Consider the following 19674-nt stretch of genomic DNA (forward strand, 5'->3'; position numbering starts at 1 on the left):
GCCAGAATACTGTAAGGCTGGTTATTCTGTTATTTTTGTATTCTTTCCAACCTTGAATCCCCAAGTTCTGAAATAAAAGGTATTCTCATAAGTGTTCTAACCCAATTCTGCAGACCAAGGCAACTTGAAAAGCATTTGTCCTCAGCTCTTTATCTTAATTCAGCCTTCAGAACTTCCAAACACTTGTTGTTACTTGCCCTCTCACATCAGCATTAAAATATAAACAAGAGCAAGACTATAAAGAAATACTTGTAGTAGCTTATATCACATAATAATAGCTGTCACTCATTTACCATTTTAATATTAAAAAATATATATCAAAATGAACATTTTCCATAAAGGTAAGGTACATAAGAAATATATTCTAGCAAATCAATAGGTAATTATTCTGAAGCATACATATATCTTTTGGATTTACATCTCTACCCACTTCAAAATAAACAATATCCTGTAACTGCAGAAAATCATTAAAAAGTGTTTTTGCTATTTATTACCAAAGTCAGGAATAATGGTTTCTTATTCGTGCCTATAATCACTTAAGGGATGTATTTGCCAAATTTTGAAGGGTTTTTTAAGGTTAAATTCTAAATCACATTACCACAGGAATATTTGCTCATGATTTTACTACATGTTTCAACAGAACTCCTCAATATTTTATTTTTTCCTCATAAGCTAGGACAGTATTTAATATGGAAAACAGATGCTGAAGTAGACTATAAGTTATATTAGAAGCACACTTCAATTTTAAACAATGACAGCCTGAAACACAAATGATCAGTAATTCTCAATCAGAAAGAAATCGAATACTATTATAGGACCACAAGTGATTCACTCCAAAATATGAAGACTCATAAAAAAGGAAGGTGTTCCTAACTAATATGAATTAATAAGTGTTACTAGAGGTGCTACATGTATAAGAAACAGGTCATAAAGTAATGAATATTCAAATATTATTTTCTCAAAATTGATTTTAATTATTCACATTTCCATGCTAGACTGTACTTTAGAAAATGAGTTGGGAGCATTAAAAAACTTTTCATTATTCATTCATTCAAAACTGAAGAGTGACCTTTCATTGTACAACTAGGTTTCCCCTGACATCTGGGATTTAGGCTTTTTTTCCATGAGGGACTAATCCTATTTTTTAGCAGGCCCAAACTAAAAACTACTTTGACTGCTAATAGTGACTGCACTTTCAGTCACCTTGCTTGTCCATAGATTCAATGACACCACAGTCTGCCACTAAGATAAAATAGCAAATAATATTCTTATTGGGAGCTTTAAGTATTTCTTCAGATTTTTAATATACTTCCCACTTGTCACTCCGAAATGCAGGGATAGAAGGCAAGGTAAAGGTGTCTCTTCTGTGAGGATGAGAATTCTGCATCCTGGCCATGGAAAGCATCCCTGCAGATGAGGCACTGACATTATCATCTGGCTGCAAGGACAGCTGAGAGAAAGGAGGGCGTCAGGGTGCACTTGGGCCTGCCAGCAGGAGATTTTTTTACTGGCTGTGAATATTCAAGATATCCAAGCCAAAAATAGGAAGGGGGCAGCTGCTGGCAGTGATCTATCAAAATTAAAGGCACAGCCAACAAACAATTAATCACGTACATTTTTGCCAAGAAAAACAACACTTTATAATAAATTAAAGGTAAGAAGCTATTGCTATGCAAAGTACAAAAAACCAGAATTGATGTATGGGGGTACTGAGAGACCTTCTGCAAGGTGCAACAGGGATTAGACTTTATAATTGATTATTCATGACAATGTCTTTTAGGACAGAAGTATTCACAGCAGAATGGCATGGCCAGAGCTCCTGAGCTGAAAGGACCACAGCTATCCATGAGGTATGAAATACTCATAAACAAAAATGGACCACAGATGCCTGGCATAATTCCACTCCTCTAGCAACACACCTCTGCTCTAAAAAAAAAATCCTTCCTTCCTCAGGAAAAAAAGAAAAAAAAAAAGAAAGAGTAAAGCCAACTCAACCAGAACCTGAGGCTTTACTGGGATGGGGGGCTCTTGTTTGCAAGTGATTTACAGATTGTTTCCCCTGAGCAACAGAGAAGAAAAATGGACTACTGTTGGAGAACTATAATCAGATGCCAAGAAAAAATAAAAAGAATTTGCTACGAAGTCTGTGGATAAAGCAAACAGGAATATTATTGTACATATGACCAAAACACACACACCACCACACTGCCCAAAACTGGCTGCAGTACCACCAGGGCTGCGTCAGGGTCATCTCCCTGTGCTGGCAGGGTCATACTGGAACAGCCAAATGCCAGAAGAGGCGAAGGGCAAAGAGCAGGGCAAGAGCAAGGTTGGACACACGGGGCACTGACAGAGCTCTTGCTGCCCCTGGATCCCTGGAAGTGTCCAGGCCAGGCTGGACAGGGCTTGGAGCAGCCTGGGACAGGGGAAGGGGCCCTGCCATGGCAGGGGTGGCACTGGAGGAGCTCTAAGATCCCTTCCACCCCAAACCAGGCTGATTCTATGAATACCGGTGGACAGTTAACATACATATGAATGTTCCAGAATAAAAAAAAGAACTATTAATTGTGTATAATGATTTTCAAAAGCCACATGCCCACAGGTATAAACACCTCAAACTCCTCTATTAGATGAAACTAAAAGTGTGACCATGCTTAGTATTATTACTTTCCATTTTGCTTAATCATATCTTTTAGACAGGCTACCCAAAGGAGTTCATAAAACTCTATTATTCATTTAAATACAAGAACTTGAAGACACTGATCCAGAAAGGAAAACAAGCATTCTTTCAATACTGCAAAGGCTAAAGCAATAAAACAATAATAGTTATATACAATTTAATTGTAATGGAAACATAGTGTATTCAAAAAAAAAGAGTAATTAGCAAAATCCTGGCACCACCATGTGTCTAGACAAGAAAGCTCCTTGTTAATACAGATGAAGAGCAACAAGGATCAGAGATTAAACTATTCCCACATCTTTTTCCCCTCAGGAATTTCCTCTGCAAGAAATAATGGAAGCAGCACACATCTCTAGGAAAACAGCTCCATTTCTTCCAGAAGAACAACTCCTCGCTCCTAAAATCTAACAATCTTACAGAACTTGCAAGTGCTGTGAAGAGGAGCCGTGCCTGTGTGTGGTGTGGCTGTAAAGCTCCCACGGCTGGCCCAGCTCTGCTTTGGGCTCGCAGCACACGCTGCCAGGGCTGTGCCCGGGCCAGCTGCCAGCACAGGAGGACTCTGAAATCACCGCTGGGCCGGGACAGGCTCCCACTGCAGCCCCAGCCAGCTGGGCAGCCACACTCCGCAGGGAGCTTTAGTCACTGGCCAGCAGCTTTTTCTAAAGGAACGTGGGTGGGCTCAACCATAAATCCTCACATTTTAACGCTGTCAGTCTTCAGACAACGATCACCTCTCTGCTCCATCAGGGGATTATGTTTTCATTTGATCTAAATACACCTCTTAGAAGTTCTCTGTCGCCTTTATATAATGACAATAGAACCAGTTTTCTCTCCTGATAAAAAAGAGCACTTTTCACATATGCAAACAACAGTTCATTAATATTCTTCCATCCTTCTTTGGAATACATAAAATTGTAGCATGCACCTTATATAAATTAACCAAACCCTACCAAGTTATCTATTGCATCTGGTTTTTAGAAGAGCTTTTCACTTATTAGAAACATTCACAGACCACATGGAATGACATGATTTATATTCTGAAAGTCCCTTTAAACCGTGGCGTTTAAACGCCAGGAGATACAGAGCGAGCTGGGACAATGCTTCAAAGGGAGCTCTTGGGTGTATTTCTCCCAACAAGCCAGGAGAGACAAAAAAGGCAATGACAAAAGGGAAAGCAGAGGGGCATAAAAGTGAATCTGTAGGAGCTACAAGTGGGAGAAAACATCTACAAGGTCCTTGCAGAGACTCCTCAGCCTAATGAAATCACCAGGTGTTGTCCTATGGCTTTTGCAGGCACCTTTTCAGCGAGGCCTTTGTGTCACACAGGCTTTAATTCAGCAAAGCAATTAGTCAGGACTACCAACACACTAATTGATTCCAGTGAAGTCAATGAAAGCAAATTGCTTACACTGTTTACATCTTTTGCTGAACTAAAAGCAACGTGGATGTTGAGAGAGGGGACGGGAAATCAATAGCACAGAAAAAGGTAGTGCAAAAGCAGGCAGGCTGAGAGTTTGATGGAAGCAGCCAGGCACTTAAGCAGAGAGATAATGCAGGCAGGACACTCTTACTGCACTGGAGATAATGCTGAAATGATGTGGGGCACTGGGAGCATTGAAAGCTTCAGAAATATACTGAAGATGACTTTTAGCCTGCTGCAAGTTTTACCACCTAGGTGAATTAAGGTATCTGGAAGAGTCCAGACAAAAGCAAAGTGACAAAGAAAGTAACCAATGTGAACAGAACTCGATTTGCTTTTACAGGATAACCACCGTTAGAAAACCAAGAATTGTCTGCTGTAGGAGAAAGGTACAACTATTTCAGCTGGAGACTAATAAATCCCCAAATGAAGAAAACCCAAAAGGCTGACGTGTAATGAAACTGCCACACAATCTGAGAAAAAACCTCATGCTTTGCCATTTTTATATCTTCATTCACAGCAAAACTATTCTCTTTCTGCATTTCACATCCACAAATGAATTCACCTTCCTGATGGTGTAATCCCAGCTGTCAACTCCTGCACAAGACATGCTGGAATGAAGCACAGTAAGCACTTAATGCCAAACCAGTGGGACATTGCTCCAACACGAAGTCTGCTTTACCTCTGAAAATGTCTCTAAAATTACAGAATTTACAGACACTGCAGCAAAGAGAAAACCCCTAGAATACATCAGCTTCTTTTTATTTCTGGCAAGATCAACTCCTACCACCCACCTGGCCCAGAGGAATCAGTGTCCATGACCATTAAGAAGTTTTTAACTTTGTTTACAGTCAAATCAACCAAGAAAAATCCTTACTGTGTGAAATTATATAATCATTTGCTTAAATCAGTTTCCAAAGTCTTGAGGAGATCCCCAAATCTGAGTTACCAATATGGACAAAGTTAAAGTATTTCAAACCCTGTGACTTCTCAAGTAATAGTAAAGAAATTCTATGGTCAGATTAGAATTTTATAAAAGCTTTCTTTCCAGGCAGCTGCCTAACATACTGAACAGGCTGAACACAAAACGAGTCAAAGATCAAGAGTAAGTTATCTGAGGTGTCAAGTGCGTAAGGTTAAGGGTGAAATTTTATTAGGTCAAAGGTGATATAAATAAAATCTTTTATGTCAAAGAAGAAGGGTCACAGACAAGACATATATAATCTTAAGACATCACAGATGACAAGTAATAACTTTAAGTAGCACAAGTGTGTTCTCACTAGAGTTACCTTCACTGACTGAAAAATTGAAAACAGGGATAAATAAGTAACTATGACTATTAAAAAGCTTCCCTGGAATATGGGTTCACTTCTGTAATACTTTGGAATTTTTTCCTCAAGTATTTCAAAACTTGAGGAGTTACTGAATGCTTTAGGTGTGAGGTTGGTAGTAACTATGCATGCTGAATTAAGGGATACACAAAGTAGATTGCTCTGACTGGTAAAACTCCTTTCCCACTTTGCACTGCCCAGATCTACAAGTGTCTCAGTGCTGCTCTTTGCAAAACAAAGTAAGTAATAAAAAGCAGAGAAGGCCTCAGGCCTAGGAAATTTCAGGTTTTGCTAATACAGTTAAGAATCTTATATTTGGACTAACTGAAATATAGCCATAAATAATACATAAAACACCTAACAACGGAGGCATCCATACATTGCCAGTATGCCAAATACTACACAGCATCTTGGTTCAGGATGTTGCAACCTGCTATAGTAATTCTCAAGCAGTTCATTCAGTTAAAATTGTTCTCTCCTGCACTAAGCATTATTCAAGAAATACACACATTTAACCTTCACCTAGGTCTACCATCCTCATGAAAATGTTTTGCTGAGAAATCCTGGATTTAGGCAAAAAATCAGGACCTTTGTGCCCTCTAGTGGAACTTCTCTTTGAGCAGCTGGTTTGAAACGCAGCTGTCGGCACCTGAGCCCTTTCTCCAGAAACTGGACCTGTTCAGCCATCAAATTAGATGTGGAGAGTACGTAATGCCCAGCCACAAGGAAATCCAGTTCCCGTTTTCCTCCACACCCCAGCAAGAGGCACACTTCAGTCACCAGTGGCCACACAGCTACCAGTAAAGGACCAGAGAGATCCAAGAAAATGTCAGTCAGTACCTGGGACTGCCCACAACAGGACAGATTCTGGGAAATCTCACAGTTGATATTTCCAGGCAAACAGGTGCACTGTGGAGACTTCTCACACACACACACACTAGGTAAGCCTGGCACCTAAAATCCAACCCCAGAACCACACAACTTCCACTAGCCGCTGTCCAAGAGGAAAAAAGAAACTGAGAAAGCTGTTCATGGACTTTCATAACAGCTGGGAAGGGGAAGGAAAGTGCAACTCCACAAACATTTATTCCTCCAGACTACTGTGCCTCTCCAGTTATCTTTTTCTGCTTTTTCAACGATAATCACTCCTGTGGATTTCAGTACTTCAGAGACCTTACTCTCCAAAGCTTTTTATACAGGAAAAAAAAATGTTACTAGCAGATGTAAGAAGGTAAAAACAAAGAAAATATTTCAGTAAATAAAAACAGTAAAAGAACTGGGAAGGAAAGTGAAAAAATCAGAACCACTGGACAGTGGCATCTGAATCAGCTTGCCTGGAAACAGATTTCCAAACACAGTTAAGTTTAATCTGAATCAGTGCTGAAGAACTGGCCTGCATACTATTTCCTCCTAACACCTGACAGATGTAATACAGGGGCATTCACAAATTTTTTTGATGTGGCAGAACCCAAATTCTCATAGAAAAGGCCTTGACTTAATATTGCAGTTGAGATCTGCCAGCAGCAATGAAAAATTAAACGAGACAACTATGCAGATGTCGTTTCCTCAAAAGGGTAGCCTCTTGGTGTAGTATAGAATGTCCTCAATGCTTCCTCAAAATCACCCTAAATGCCAGCTCTTCTAAAGAAGCTACTGAAAAAACCATCATTCTTCTCAGCAATATTAATACTTCCAAAACATTTCAAATCTTACATTTTGAAGTAATTTAGCACTACAGTTCTCAGCATTATGGACCGTGATGCACAGGACAAGCACATCTGCTCACCTAAAAGAGGACTAAGGGATTTTAAGCAACAAGAAGAAACAAAGAAAATAGCAGGATGGTGACAACTGCAACGTATAAGATTTTTAGGATGAGAAGATAAGTGTAGTGACATGAAAAATGCCTTTAATTAACAGAAAAGCAATCAGCCACATTTTATAAAGAATCAGCTTCAAATGGCAATTGCCTGCAGTATGTGAATGAACTGTTTCTCTCACTGCTTTTCATTGCTAGTCTGCTATGACTCCCATGCTAACAGAAACAGTCTTGTTCAACTCCTTATTCAAGACTTCCATGGGCCACTCAGCTGAATGGGATTTAAAACCAGAAGTAATATAGAAAAACAGTATAAAACTTACCACTTCTTCATCTGAAAGCTCTCGTCCTTGTATACTACTGTTTTCTCTCACAGCCTGTTGATGTTTTTTCCCTTTAATGTGGCTGAAAAGATACACTTCTGATGAAATCTGTAATGACAATAACTTAATAGTTATTTTTCCTTTGCAAATTCCATACTGTATAAATAACAGTATTTTAAATGTAATGTAAAATATGTCGATTTGTCAGGGGCATGGTCAGAAATTCAAGCACAATACTTTACTCCACAACCTAATTTACATAAACATGTTTTATGCAGGACTTAACAGTAAATTACAGAATGATTTCCTAGCCAGCAGTGTAAGAACACATTAAAAAATATGTTAGGCTCTCCTCTCATTTTCACTTTAATCTGATTTCATCTATCAGAGTTTCGTTCTGAAATGCATCATCAGTGAGTACACAAGACTCCAGGCTGCTGAGCCTGAGTTTCTGTTCCAGCACTGCCTGAGGTGATCCCATGCAATCTCACTTAATGCGGCAATTAACGAGAAATAATGCTCAGTGGCATATAAGGCTCTAATGATGCAGAGTCTCTGCAAAGCAGGGAAAGCAGTTATCAACAAGAGATCTCGCAGCTCTGGCCCAGTGGCTGTGTGGCTCCTCTCCCACAGCATTCCCAGCACAGGGCGGGCAGGCACAGGCAGAGAGCCCCTGCTGAGGTTGGGCCACTACCATGCAGTGTCCTTGGCTTCCAATGGCGACCAAAAACTCAGACACCAAAGGAAGAGAGGACACACAGAGAACACTCCTTTTCCTGTCCAACACTTTTAAGTGTCCAATCAAAATCAATTTGAGAACTTCTTGAGCTTGATGTGGTTTCTCTGTGAATTTCAGTCCAACGACACTTAGCCAATCAGCCCCTGAATTCACAGTAAATTCAAATATCCACAGAATCTTATAAAAAGGTGTTCCCAGCTCAGCTGCCTGCTATGTAGAGGACCACATTCTTTACTTTGCTTTAAATCTATCTTCTAACTACCTTCTTCCCTCTGATGCTCCTGAGCTCTTGCTTCTCTCAGCAGAGACAGCCAATAACTGAGCACTGCTCAGTCTCCATTCTACCCACAACTCTACAGCTCTTTTAAGCCTTCCCTAACCCACTTGATTCATGGGCAGAAGAGTAAGATGCACTTTTTACAAAAGCAGAGCAGTGATACAGTAAATGCAGAAGTGAGTGAAGCAGAACTTGGAGCTTCATGGCTCGGGCTGGCCCTGCAACTGTAGCAGTGTCCCCCCTGCCCAACTCACCACGACATTGCACAGCGAGCACTGCTTCTTCCTCTCGTACGGGGTCAGCTTTGGGGCATAGTCAGTGTTAGCATGTCTTCCACTACTCAGTTCAGCTGCTTTCTCTTTTCTCTGTTCGATTTGCTCCATGTGCCTTCTAATACTTTCATCATGCTGAATGGAAAATAAATAAAGCGAAGAAGAGAAATGACATTGAATGACAGCAAATGGAATTGAACTGTGCAAAGAGATATTGATGTATTTTTCAGCTAATGCATCCTTTTATACCTTCAGTTGAATCTTCTTCTGCAGTTCTTCCATGGCTTCTTGCTGAGCTGCAGTAAGAGCTGCCAACCTCTCTTCTCGATCTCTAACCAAAAGATAGTAAGTATAGGGAGAATTTGTATCAATGTAAAGCATGAATAATACTGGCATATTTATGTTTGGAATGCAGAACAAGAAAACCCAAAAATGAAGTTGAAGATGGTTCAGCAGAAAAGAAAAACAACAAAAAGCAATTTAGTTATCTGAGAATGCTGATGTTTTCATTTGAATGACTTGACAAAGACAGACACTTGAACCTTTGTAGCAGAACCTGGATCACACCTCAGTCCCAAGATGCCACAAAAGAATGAAGAATGTGAAACCCAGTCACCACTTGCAGTCCTCAGCCAAGGGCTGCAGTCAGTGAACCAGTGGGGAGGAGGAGATGATGAATTGAAAAAACCCCTTGCAGCACTGAGGGCAGTGCTTCATAAACTGTTCATTGACACAAATTTAAATAATGAAACTTCCAGATAAAACTCTGGCCAACAGCATCACCATGTCGGAGATGTAGATTTTTTTTTCTGAGAAAAGAACAAGGGGTGTTAACTTGACTTGTAACCATGACCATTAAGCAGAAACCCAGGTATGCAGGTAAGAGTTTCATTAAGAACAACTTCCTGGTGATCAGTAAGCCATGGAAGCAATTACATCCTAAAGGGGAAGAAAGTCAGCTACTCATGCTGTTTATACAAACAAAAATTTGTACAGTGTGATGGGAGAGAAGCCTGGCAAGCTCTCAAGTGCCAAAGACAAAATGAAGGCTCTGGGTAAAACTGAGCTATGAAGGAGTCAATCAAAGCCATCAGCCATTTTCCCAAAAAGCATTCCAAAATTAAAGGAGCCTGAGTGACAAAACTAGAGAGCCTGACATAAGGACTATTACCCAAATTGCAATGGATTTTGTCATGTGTGGATTTCTGTTTGTCTGCCTTTTGAAAGAGAAATCTGATAGAAAAAACCCAAATCAGTTCCATTCCAAACGTAGAAGGCTCAGACAAAGTAACATTTTTAAAACAAAAAGCCAGAGAAAATATAAAAGCAGTTAGGATAAAAGACAGCAGAAGAGGTAAATCAAACGATAAACACTAAAAATCGTTCTTTCAGAAAGAAAAGGTGAACTCCTCCAAGCACTGTGGGCACAAGAGGGGTGAGGAGGAGATTATGGATGAGAAGCATTAGACAGTTTATGTGTGATTGTCCATGAGGTACAGAAAGGAAAATGTAACTACAAGCTCATTTCAGTCGTTTCTTTCAGTCTGCATTTTTACATATTTGTTTAATGCTACAAACTACAGCAGATTATTACCATTTCATACTTCGGGTTAATAATGTTTTGTCTTTGAAAAAATTCCCAATTTTCCATTTATAGAGCATCAACACAACTCCTGCACAAGCCCTTCTGAAAAGCATTATTTTTCCACAGTTAGGGCACTTCATACAGTTTTATGATTTCTATTGACAAGAACAACATTTTCTATATTATGGATTTCAACTCTCTGGAATATAAAATACTTTGAAATTACAACTAGAACTTTACTGGAAACAAGTTAAGGGCAGAGGGGCTTTTAAAGTCAGTTTTAAGTACGCTATTCCATTCATACAGATGTTTTAATCACCAACAGATGCACACAGTAAAGCTTATACTGAAAAAACTTTAAGCAGATACTGCAAGAATTGCTCATTCCAACCAGTATTTAATCTTCAGGATACAAGCCAAATCCTAACAGCAGGAAAAAACCCAACAAAACACCAAATGATACCCCGAGGTTCCACCAAAACACACTGCAATCCAGGATGGAAGGGACAGGACAGCCAGATTCCTGTCAAGCTCATCCCTCCCTGAGCTTCAGACCCAGGGCACTGAGTCCTCCCCTCACTCTGCTATGTTTGAGAAACCTCCTAAGATGTAATGACTCTGACATAACAGAATCATCACATCGTAAGGCACCACACACATTCTTTCCTACTCTTTCCCAAAATTATATAAAAAAACCCAAAAACCAGAAAAGAAAAAAAGAAAAAAACCTCTCATGTAATCAACATCTGGCAAAGAAAAGAAAAGAAAAACAAGTGCAAGCACGGTACTGCAATATCAAGTACAAAAAGGGTTTGAAAACTGAGTGTTAGAGCAACAAACGCAGAGGAGGTTCGCTGACACACAACAGGAACAGAAGAAAAATGGAAACTGCTTCTCCTCACAAGTCATAGGAAAAGAACGGAGTGCAACAAAGGGATGGGGCCAATTTAACACAGACTAAACTCAAAGAGCAAGGAATTATATGCTTGGGGATTTTCCACAGGATCCAACTGTAGAAGGCCTTAGAAGACTAAGATGGCAGTAGGGCAATTATCGGCCATTCGCTGACTTTGAGGGTCTCCTCAGATTTCAGAAAGAGGTAGAAGCCTTACACATGCAGGGTTTGCCTTCCCAAAAGAGCATAACCAAATTCGCCATTAGTCCTAATCTTCCTCGAGCATTTGCAAATGAGACTGAGATACTGAAGGATCCCTTCCAACTCACTCTATCTCATTGTGATTTTGGCTCAATACACTGAGGAAAGGTCCACAAAGCCCCAGCAAAGGCTACAGATCCTGCCCAGAATTCATTACACATCTAATGGAAAGCTGAATCTCTTTTTGATGTCACTCAGGACTTCAGAACATGAAAGGTGATCAATACATTTCTGAATATTTTACTTGGGGAAAAAAAATCCTCTTCATGACAATTTTCATTACTAAACATCCATCACAGAAAAACCCCAAAATTTTACCAGGGTTTTAAGGAATGCTTATGGCAGGGGTACTGCAGGAAACGAAGGAGAAATAGGAGGTGAATACAAAGAGGATTTGGTAAATTAAACAAGCAGATTGCATCAGACTGGAAAGTAAACCTGTCACATACATCAACATTCATTCCCCCTGCACCTCATGTTTGGCGCAAAAGGAAGAGAGATAAGAGTCCAGGTGAAGTCCCCTTTATGAACTTTTAATTATGGACAAAACTGTGAACCAAGCAGTCCACAGGCAGCAGAATTAATGAAGCCTGATTTCTTGGCTGTGTGCTTCACAAATATAATCTTTGGTGTCTACAAGAACGTGAAATCAAATTGATGCCAGTAAGTCCAAAAGTATCTGGAGAGTGGAGGAAATGGAGAACATGGGTACATTATTCTTGTTTCCTTTGAAAACTAAGGTGAAATATGAAAAAGGCAAATTATTACAAGGTCTTGTCAGCAATAAAAATAAGATGAATATAATAAAATACAGCCTTACAACTTATATTGCGCATGTTTGTAAGGAATACAAAAACGTACTACAGAATTTACGACGACTCACCTGATTTCTTCTCTCAAGCCATTCGTAAGGAATCCCTATTAATGCTACTTTTTAAAATCCTAAGCCTGACAAGCCAGGAAGGTACTGCTGTTATAGAGAAGGTGCAGCTTGCTGGGGAAGATAGTGGTGAAGGGAACCAAAGAAACAACTGCAAAGCTACCTGGCCCTCTCCCGTGCTGCATCTTCTCGTGCTTTTTCCTTCTCTTGCCTCTGCTGTTCAATCCGTGCTTCCTGCTCCTTCCTCTTCATCAGCAGCTCCTCCACCCGGGCCTGCCGCTCCGCTTCCAGGGCTCTCTTGCGCTCCTACCCAGGGAAAAGCAAACTCTCACTGCTCTTTTAGGCATGAAAGACACAGGAATTAAGATAAACTGCATTTTTAACGTCTGCAGAGCCAAACTGAAACAGAAACCTGTATTTCATGGTGCCCCTGCAGCTCCAGAGCCACCGTACCTGAACTGCCTCGTCCCGCGCTTGTTTCTCCTCCTGCCTCCGCTGGCGCTCCTCTTGCAGCTCGTTCAAGCGCTGCTCGTACTCCTTGAGCTTGTTCAGCACATCGTGGCGCTTGTTCTGAGCTTCCAAGGTGTTTATAAAAGCAATTTCATTGACCTGGAAACAATCAGGAAGTGTAAGAAAAGACCCAAGAAGTTGCAATAGGATTCGTCTTAGGGAATTTCATCCATTTGTTAATTATCCACTTGATAATTAAACTGGTGGGACATTTCTCCGGATGGGTTGGAAAACCACCAACTTGAGAATAAGTCTTTAGGTTTTGTAATGACTTTTTAATGTTTTATTTGTTTTAAACAAGACAGCCCATGGAATATAAAAAGAAAATCTGAATTGTATCAGAGAAACAAGAAACTTTGGGTAAAATACTGGAAAAACTCTCAGTTCTATCAGCATTGAGACTACATCAGTCCATTCTCTCAGTCACAACATGTGCAATGTTAAAACCCAGATGGATGAATCCGTAAAATACACAAGTGCTGGTAGAATCCAACAAGGCTTTGGAGCTAGCTTTAAATACATGTGTACTTACTGATCAAAAAAGTGAAAGTATACATAGCATGAGTAAGAAAAAAACCAAACAAGCTCATGTTCTGATATTTTTTATCCATATAGCCTGTTTCATGAACATGTATTATCTTTTTCAACCACAGGAGAGTGCAATACATAAGAACAAAAAAATAAGAAGAAAAGGTTAGCTTAAAAGAACTTTAATGAGTACACTAAATAAAACAGGTAAAAGAACACATATGCAAAGACAAAAACAGATCATGAAAAACAGTGGCAGGATCATGTTTGTAACTTTGTTTACTGACTAGAATCCATTTACAGAATGGATTTTACAGGTCAGTAAACAAGCAAGCACTAGGAATTTAGATAACCAACTGGGCAGCAACAGTTACCATGGTCTGCAGCTATCCTACCCATCAGCTATTTCTCTAAAGCCTTCTGGCCCAATTAACCTTGATTTCCAGAACATAAGAACCTCATGCGGCAGCAGATCCCACACACTTAAACACACAATATTTGAAACATCTGCTTATCTGGGGAACTATGGCAAGTGTGATTTAGTTAATATCATTACAGAAGTCACACTGATGTAATGGAACAGTAATCAATGTACGGCAGACTGAATTAGGTAGCCTAGAAATCCTTTAATCCAAGAGAGAAACAGCAAATAGGTAAAAAAGTGCAATCAGTTTTGTTGTGCTTATCTTGAAACAAAAATGAACAGCTGCATCAATCACAGCTGGGATACATGCTCATCGTATAATGAAACAGCTTTGAGGAGATACATGCATCTTCACTTGGGAAAAACAGCCTTTGAAATAAAATTCTTCATTTATTTTATGCTGGTTTTGGCTGGGATAGAGTTAAGTCTCACTGTAGTAGCTACTATGGGACTATGTTTAGGATTTGTGCTACACTGACAACACAGGGATGTTTCAGTTACTGCTGAGCAGGGCCTGCACAGCAACAAGGCCAAGGGACCAAAGGGATATCTAAGACCACAGGACATCACGTGCAGAAACAAAACTGGGGGGAGGTTGGTGTGGGACCACTGACAGTTGTCTCCTTTTGCATCACTTGTCTTGATCATTTACCTCTCTGTTATTTTCCTTTTTCTTAGAACTGATCTTTCCCCACCCAGTTATTAAACTGTTTCGGTATGAAGCCATGAGATTTCTTACCTTTACACTTCTGATTCTCTCCCCCCAGCCCATGGGACAAGAGGCAGAGTAAGAGTGTGGTTGTGTGGTGCTTAGCTGCTGACTGAGGTTAAACCATTAAAAAATTTATCCAAGTAGTATAAATGAAGCAAACCAAAAAACATCCATCTAGTGATTGCCTTATGGAATTATGTATTAAGTCAGAAGAACACTAAACCCACTTAATTTAGAGTAACCGCCACATGCTGATTGCAGGTCTCTGTCGATTCCCAGCTGCTCAGCAACATCAGTGGTACAAAACACAGCAACACAACCACAGTTTAAGGACACAGTATGCTGTATCTGGAATGGCTTTTTAACAAAGGAGAAGAAAAATGAGTTCCCCCTCAAGAAGGAGAAGAAAAATGGAGCTGGAAAAGCAGAGAATTGACCATCAGATCTTCTAGCCCTTCCAGGAGGACTAAGTATCACCAAAAATGCTGCCACTGTGAGGAACAGAAGCAGCAAGATAACGATCAGCTCTTTATTTCAACCCATCTTTCCTTCCACAGCAGCCCACCATGATGTCTAGTAACAGCTAATTAATTTTAAGTCACATTAGAAAAAATGCCCCATTTAGACATCAGCATTTATCTGGCTGATATATTATTCATGGCTCACATGTGTTCGTACCTAACCTGCACTGTCCTTCACAAACTACTCAGGAGTACTCTGAGATACAACATATATAAAAGCATAGCTATTAAACGGCTCCTTTGAAAGCAAAGTCACTTACCTTGGCTTCTTCCTCTTGTGCTTTTTTCACAATTGCTTGTAGCTGCACTTCACGTTTGAATTCTGCATGGAGTAACTTCTCCTCCATCATCCTGCGCCTTTGATCTAACAATTCTTCTTTCCATTTCCTCACATCTTTCTCCTACACATGAGGAGTCAATTCATTACTCACACAGCATCTGACAACACAAGCTGAATTTTCCTCAGCATCTTCTAACACTTGAAGCCTTCTTCACGGTAACAAAGTATTTTCATGCCCTACACAAAGCCTGCCTTGAGTTTAACCCAAAGGACACCGCTTCAGTTCAGTGAGTTTTACCATTTCTGTGGGACACACGCAACATATTTCTACATAAATTTTCATACCTTCCCAGAATCTGAGACTGCCTCCTTAAAACAGTCAAGAAGTTCATGATTTGAAATAATGTTTTCTTTAATTGCTGTGATGCACAAGTCAGTTGTGAAAACTACTCAGATGACAACTTCATTTCACCACTGGTTTGAATCTCTAATATGCCCACTATGTGGGAAAAAATCCTTCTCTGAAAGGCAGCGGAGCAGTCCTTTATATCACAGAAAGCTTACCCTCTCCATTAATTTCTGAAGCTTCAGTGTCTTTTCTTCACGTAACTTTTCCCTCAGCTGTTGAGCTTTCATTTGTTTCTCCTCATGCTTCTTTTTGGATTCTGCTATTGTTCTTTTAATAAAAACCAAAGCAGAACAAAAGCAAGTTAGACAACATTAACTGACAGTGTAGCAAACATTTCTATTCCATTTCACTAAGAAAAAACAAATAAGCCACTGGAGGGCAATTATTTCCTGTAAATGTGAGTACTGTTCTTCTAGACTACTACATTTGGTGGACAACGTAGCACGAGCCTACTCATGGAAAAATACAGAGAGATTCCTGCAGCACTTTCCACCCAGAGACTTAAACAGAGCAGATTTATGATGAGTTTGGCTGCTTGTTTTCCCTGGCTGAGCCAGGCAGGGAACAAGTGCAGCACCTTTTGCGAGAGGGTGAGGAGAGTTTCTCGTGCATGTGGATGCCGTGGCCTGGGGGCCGCGCAGGCTCCTCCTCCACTCGGTCTCCCCACGAGTTGCTCTGGCGCCACGACTCGCGAGCTGTACACATAAAAACAAAGGTGGGGATAATTTAAACACACTTTTCCACAAGAAATGCCACTAATAAGGATTAGTTTCTCTAGTTCTCTCCCAGACGGGTTTCCTTGGGCCTAGGTGCAAATACAGACTGAAGCATCTTTAATACTGATCCTTTTTTAATGCAGTTTTATTACACTTTTAGCCAGATGTCAATGTAAAACTGGATTAAAACCTGTAAAATTCTAATAGAGACAAGCAGAAAGAGAGCTGAAGAATAAAGAGACACATACAGTTTGAACACAAAGTCTATCTCTCCTCAGGAAACAACAGAGAAAATAACGTAACTTGCAATGTGTTGGGCAAACTTCTGAGACTTTAACTGGCCAAGAATAAAATGGGAATTTTTCTAAATTTTTGCTGTCATTTCCATGGAAGCACAGTAATATATCAAGATTTACCTTCATAATCTGCCAGAACATCATTCCAGTCCATAGACAAACCACAGAAGGATATGCTTCCATTGCCCATATTAGCCTGAAATTTAATATGAACCAGAGAGTAAAAACATAAACCTTAATTCACAGGTGTACACGCACATTAAACTGTGCCAACTCAGCAATATTCAGCAATGCTTCCAGAAACAAACCAGAACTGGCCACCCCAAAGGTAGCTGCCGTTCCTGCTCTGACAGTAAAAATGAAGACTTTTGCTTCACCTACTCTTCCACAGTAGCAGTGAAAGTAACGAGTCCCAGCTGCCCCTGTTTTGCACCCAGGAACAGGCAGCAGGACACTGACTGCTCTGGATCACCCAGCAGCACTGTGCAGGGCTAAAGACCCCTTATGGGATAATTATTACATGGCACTATTTCACATGTCAAACAGGTTACATCAACACCAAAACAAACACCAACAGTTCTGTATGCATTCCCCACTGACAACAAAGTTCCAACCTGGGCACAGTAAAATGAACTGGACACTCACAGAGAAGTCACTGTCATTGTCAGTCTCGATGTTAATGTCGTTGTTCTCCTCTGCCTCAATCTCTCTGGTTAACTGCTCCTCCTCTGCAATGGCACTGGCAATGGCTTCTTCATTTGCCTTCTCCAGCCGATCTGCTAACTCTTCTTTCTTAGCAAGGACTTCTGCCATGGACTGGAGGAAACATGACACCAGAAAAAACCCTAAATAAGTAGCAGGCACAAAAAGGAGGATTCCACATAGTTAACATGAATGAAATGATATTTTGTTCATCTTCTCTTTACTCATAGTTTTTATACTGATATAGTTTGTGAAGGTAGCTGAAAACATAAACCCCACTGAAAGTGTTAGCAACTATTAACTCATTTAATAACTACATGAAACACTGACTAAATTAATTATTCACATAATTCAAAAACTTATTCTACAAACACTGCCATTAAAAGCACAAAGAGAGTTCTCCAGCAATTACTGTTTTAAATACTTACTCTTAGGGACTAAGCAAGGCATACTCAGACATGAGGGCAGGCCATGCTGTTACCTCTACAAAAGGAACCACGCTCCAAAGTATTACTGAAAGATGGAAATGATCTGCATGAACTGTATCTGGAAACTTTACCATAGTTAATACAACGGAATCTCGGGCTGTACTTGTTTTTCAACACGAATGACAAGAGAGTGGAGCAAAAATGTAATCCTGGATATGCTGATCATCTTTTCCTTCTCCAATGTCCAGCATTAACCAGTCCACTTCCACTCCAGTGCCAAACCATGTGCCACAATACACAAACTGGTGTTTAAAGCAGTCTGATCTGGAGCAGTAAAATGCTTCCAAGAGACACAGATGCCACCAACCTGGAAGCATCCTGAACTGTTAAAAACTGAGCATCTGAAACAATGTAGGTGGGTAAGATGCTTGAAATCTGCTCTAAAAGCAAAGAGGTACTTGGCTTGGAAGTTATCTAGCAGGACTCCAGTTTGCAAAAGTTAAAGGGAAAGTGATTTACAGGAAAACTTCTGCAAATCAGAATTTTAATCTAGTTTCTGACAAAACAAAACCTAACCAAAACCAAAAGTGAAACAAACACAAATCCCTAAAAACCCCAAACAAAACCAAGCATGAAAATATAACCTGGATTTTATGTAACATTACTGCAACTCTCCACTCAGAGAATCTCAGTGAAGCACACACCCTGGGACCTGCAGAATTCTCCAGACAGGAAAGGACACTTGTTTGGGAAGCCAGATAAAAACAGAAAACTGACTTCACTTTTTTTCCTTTAAGAATGGCATTCCTCCAAAAGGCTTGTTGCAAAGGAAGACCCAGCAGAGCAGCTCAGCGAGTCTTAAAAGGCAGAGGTCTGACTTGCTTTCTAACAGAATTCTGATATCCCATGTGCTTCCAGTTTGAATGATAAGTGAACTGAAGTAAGACTTTAATGAGACTGTGACTTAAAATGACTGCTAGTGGAAGGAAATGAAAAATTAACACAAACATTATTAAAAGAAGTAACGAGAGCACAGATCTTTCTATTCCAAATAACACATTTGTATCTTTCTAGTTTAAGTTCTGAAACTTTACCAGAATTAAATTCTATAACAAAAAGCATCTGTGCAACAATTTATTTTTTCTACAGTAAGTACCTCATAGATTTTTCTACAGCTTTTACATAAGGCTAACAGCAAGCACTGTGCAACACACACCATGAAAATTAAGGCATAGATTTATTACTCACTCACAAATCTTACAAGATTTCTTACCAATCTGGCAGCACTCACATTTGAAATATCTGAGGGATCCATTTCAGTTTCAGATTTAGCTTTTTCTGTTTGATACCAGTCTGAAGCATCAGTGCTCTGGGGGGAGGCTTCATTCCTCTGCAGAGTTTCTGAACTGCAGTCGGTACTGGTGAGAACTGGAGGCATCTCAGGAGCTGCTTCTAAGGAATCTCCTTGCAATGCTGCGCCAGTGCTCCCATTGGCCTCCAGGTCTGTGAACTAACAAGAGGCACTTGCAAAATTAACAAAATAGAACATACTGATCTTTGAAGTCAGAGTCAAATTTTAAGGAAATACCTGGCAAGAACAGTGAGTGAGGCAAATCACTTCACTTATTTCAGGTGCTCATTACCTTGCAAAAATTGGATCTTTCTA

At 40.1% G+C, this 19674-nt stretch overlaps 1 protein-coding gene across 2 annotated transcripts in view; it reads right to left on the bottom strand.

The window, feature by feature from the left end:
* SCAPER (S-phase cyclin A associated protein in the ER) overlaps nucleotides 1-19674 on the bottom strand; it is a 140358-nt gene that overhangs the window by 89609 nt on the left and 31075 nt on the right. For both annotated transcript variants that reach the window (XM_066196170.1, XM_066196171.1), the window contains 11 exons: nucleotides 19300-19518; nucleotides 17524-17694; nucleotides 16999-17074; nucleotides 16444-16561; nucleotides 16022-16133; nucleotides 15438-15578; nucleotides 12936-13091; nucleotides 12646-12788; nucleotides 9111-9192; nucleotides 8844-8996; nucleotides 7574-7681 (listed from right to left, as the gene is read on the bottom strand). In XM_066196170.1, the coding sequence (XP_066052267.1) occupies nucleotides 7574-7681; nucleotides 8844-8996; nucleotides 9111-9192; nucleotides 12646-12788; nucleotides 12936-13091; nucleotides 15438-15578; nucleotides 16022-16133; nucleotides 16444-16561; nucleotides 16999-17074; nucleotides 17524-17694; nucleotides 19300-19518 (1479 nt within the window). The remainder of the gene's footprint in view (nucleotides 1-7573; nucleotides 7682-8843; nucleotides 8997-9110; nucleotides 9193-12645; nucleotides 12789-12935; nucleotides 13092-15437; nucleotides 15579-16021; nucleotides 16134-16443; nucleotides 16562-16998; nucleotides 17075-17523; nucleotides 17695-19299; nucleotides 19519-19674) is intronic.

Source organism: Chamaea fasciata, unplaced genomic scaffold (assembly GCF_029207755.1).
Source record: "Chamaea fasciata isolate MVZ Bird 193981 ecotype frontalis unplaced genomic scaffold, bChaFas1.0.hap1 SCAF_14, whole genome shotgun sequence".
Taxonomy (NCBI): Eukaryota; Metazoa; Chordata; class Aves; order Passeriformes; family Sylviidae; genus Chamaea; species Chamaea fasciata.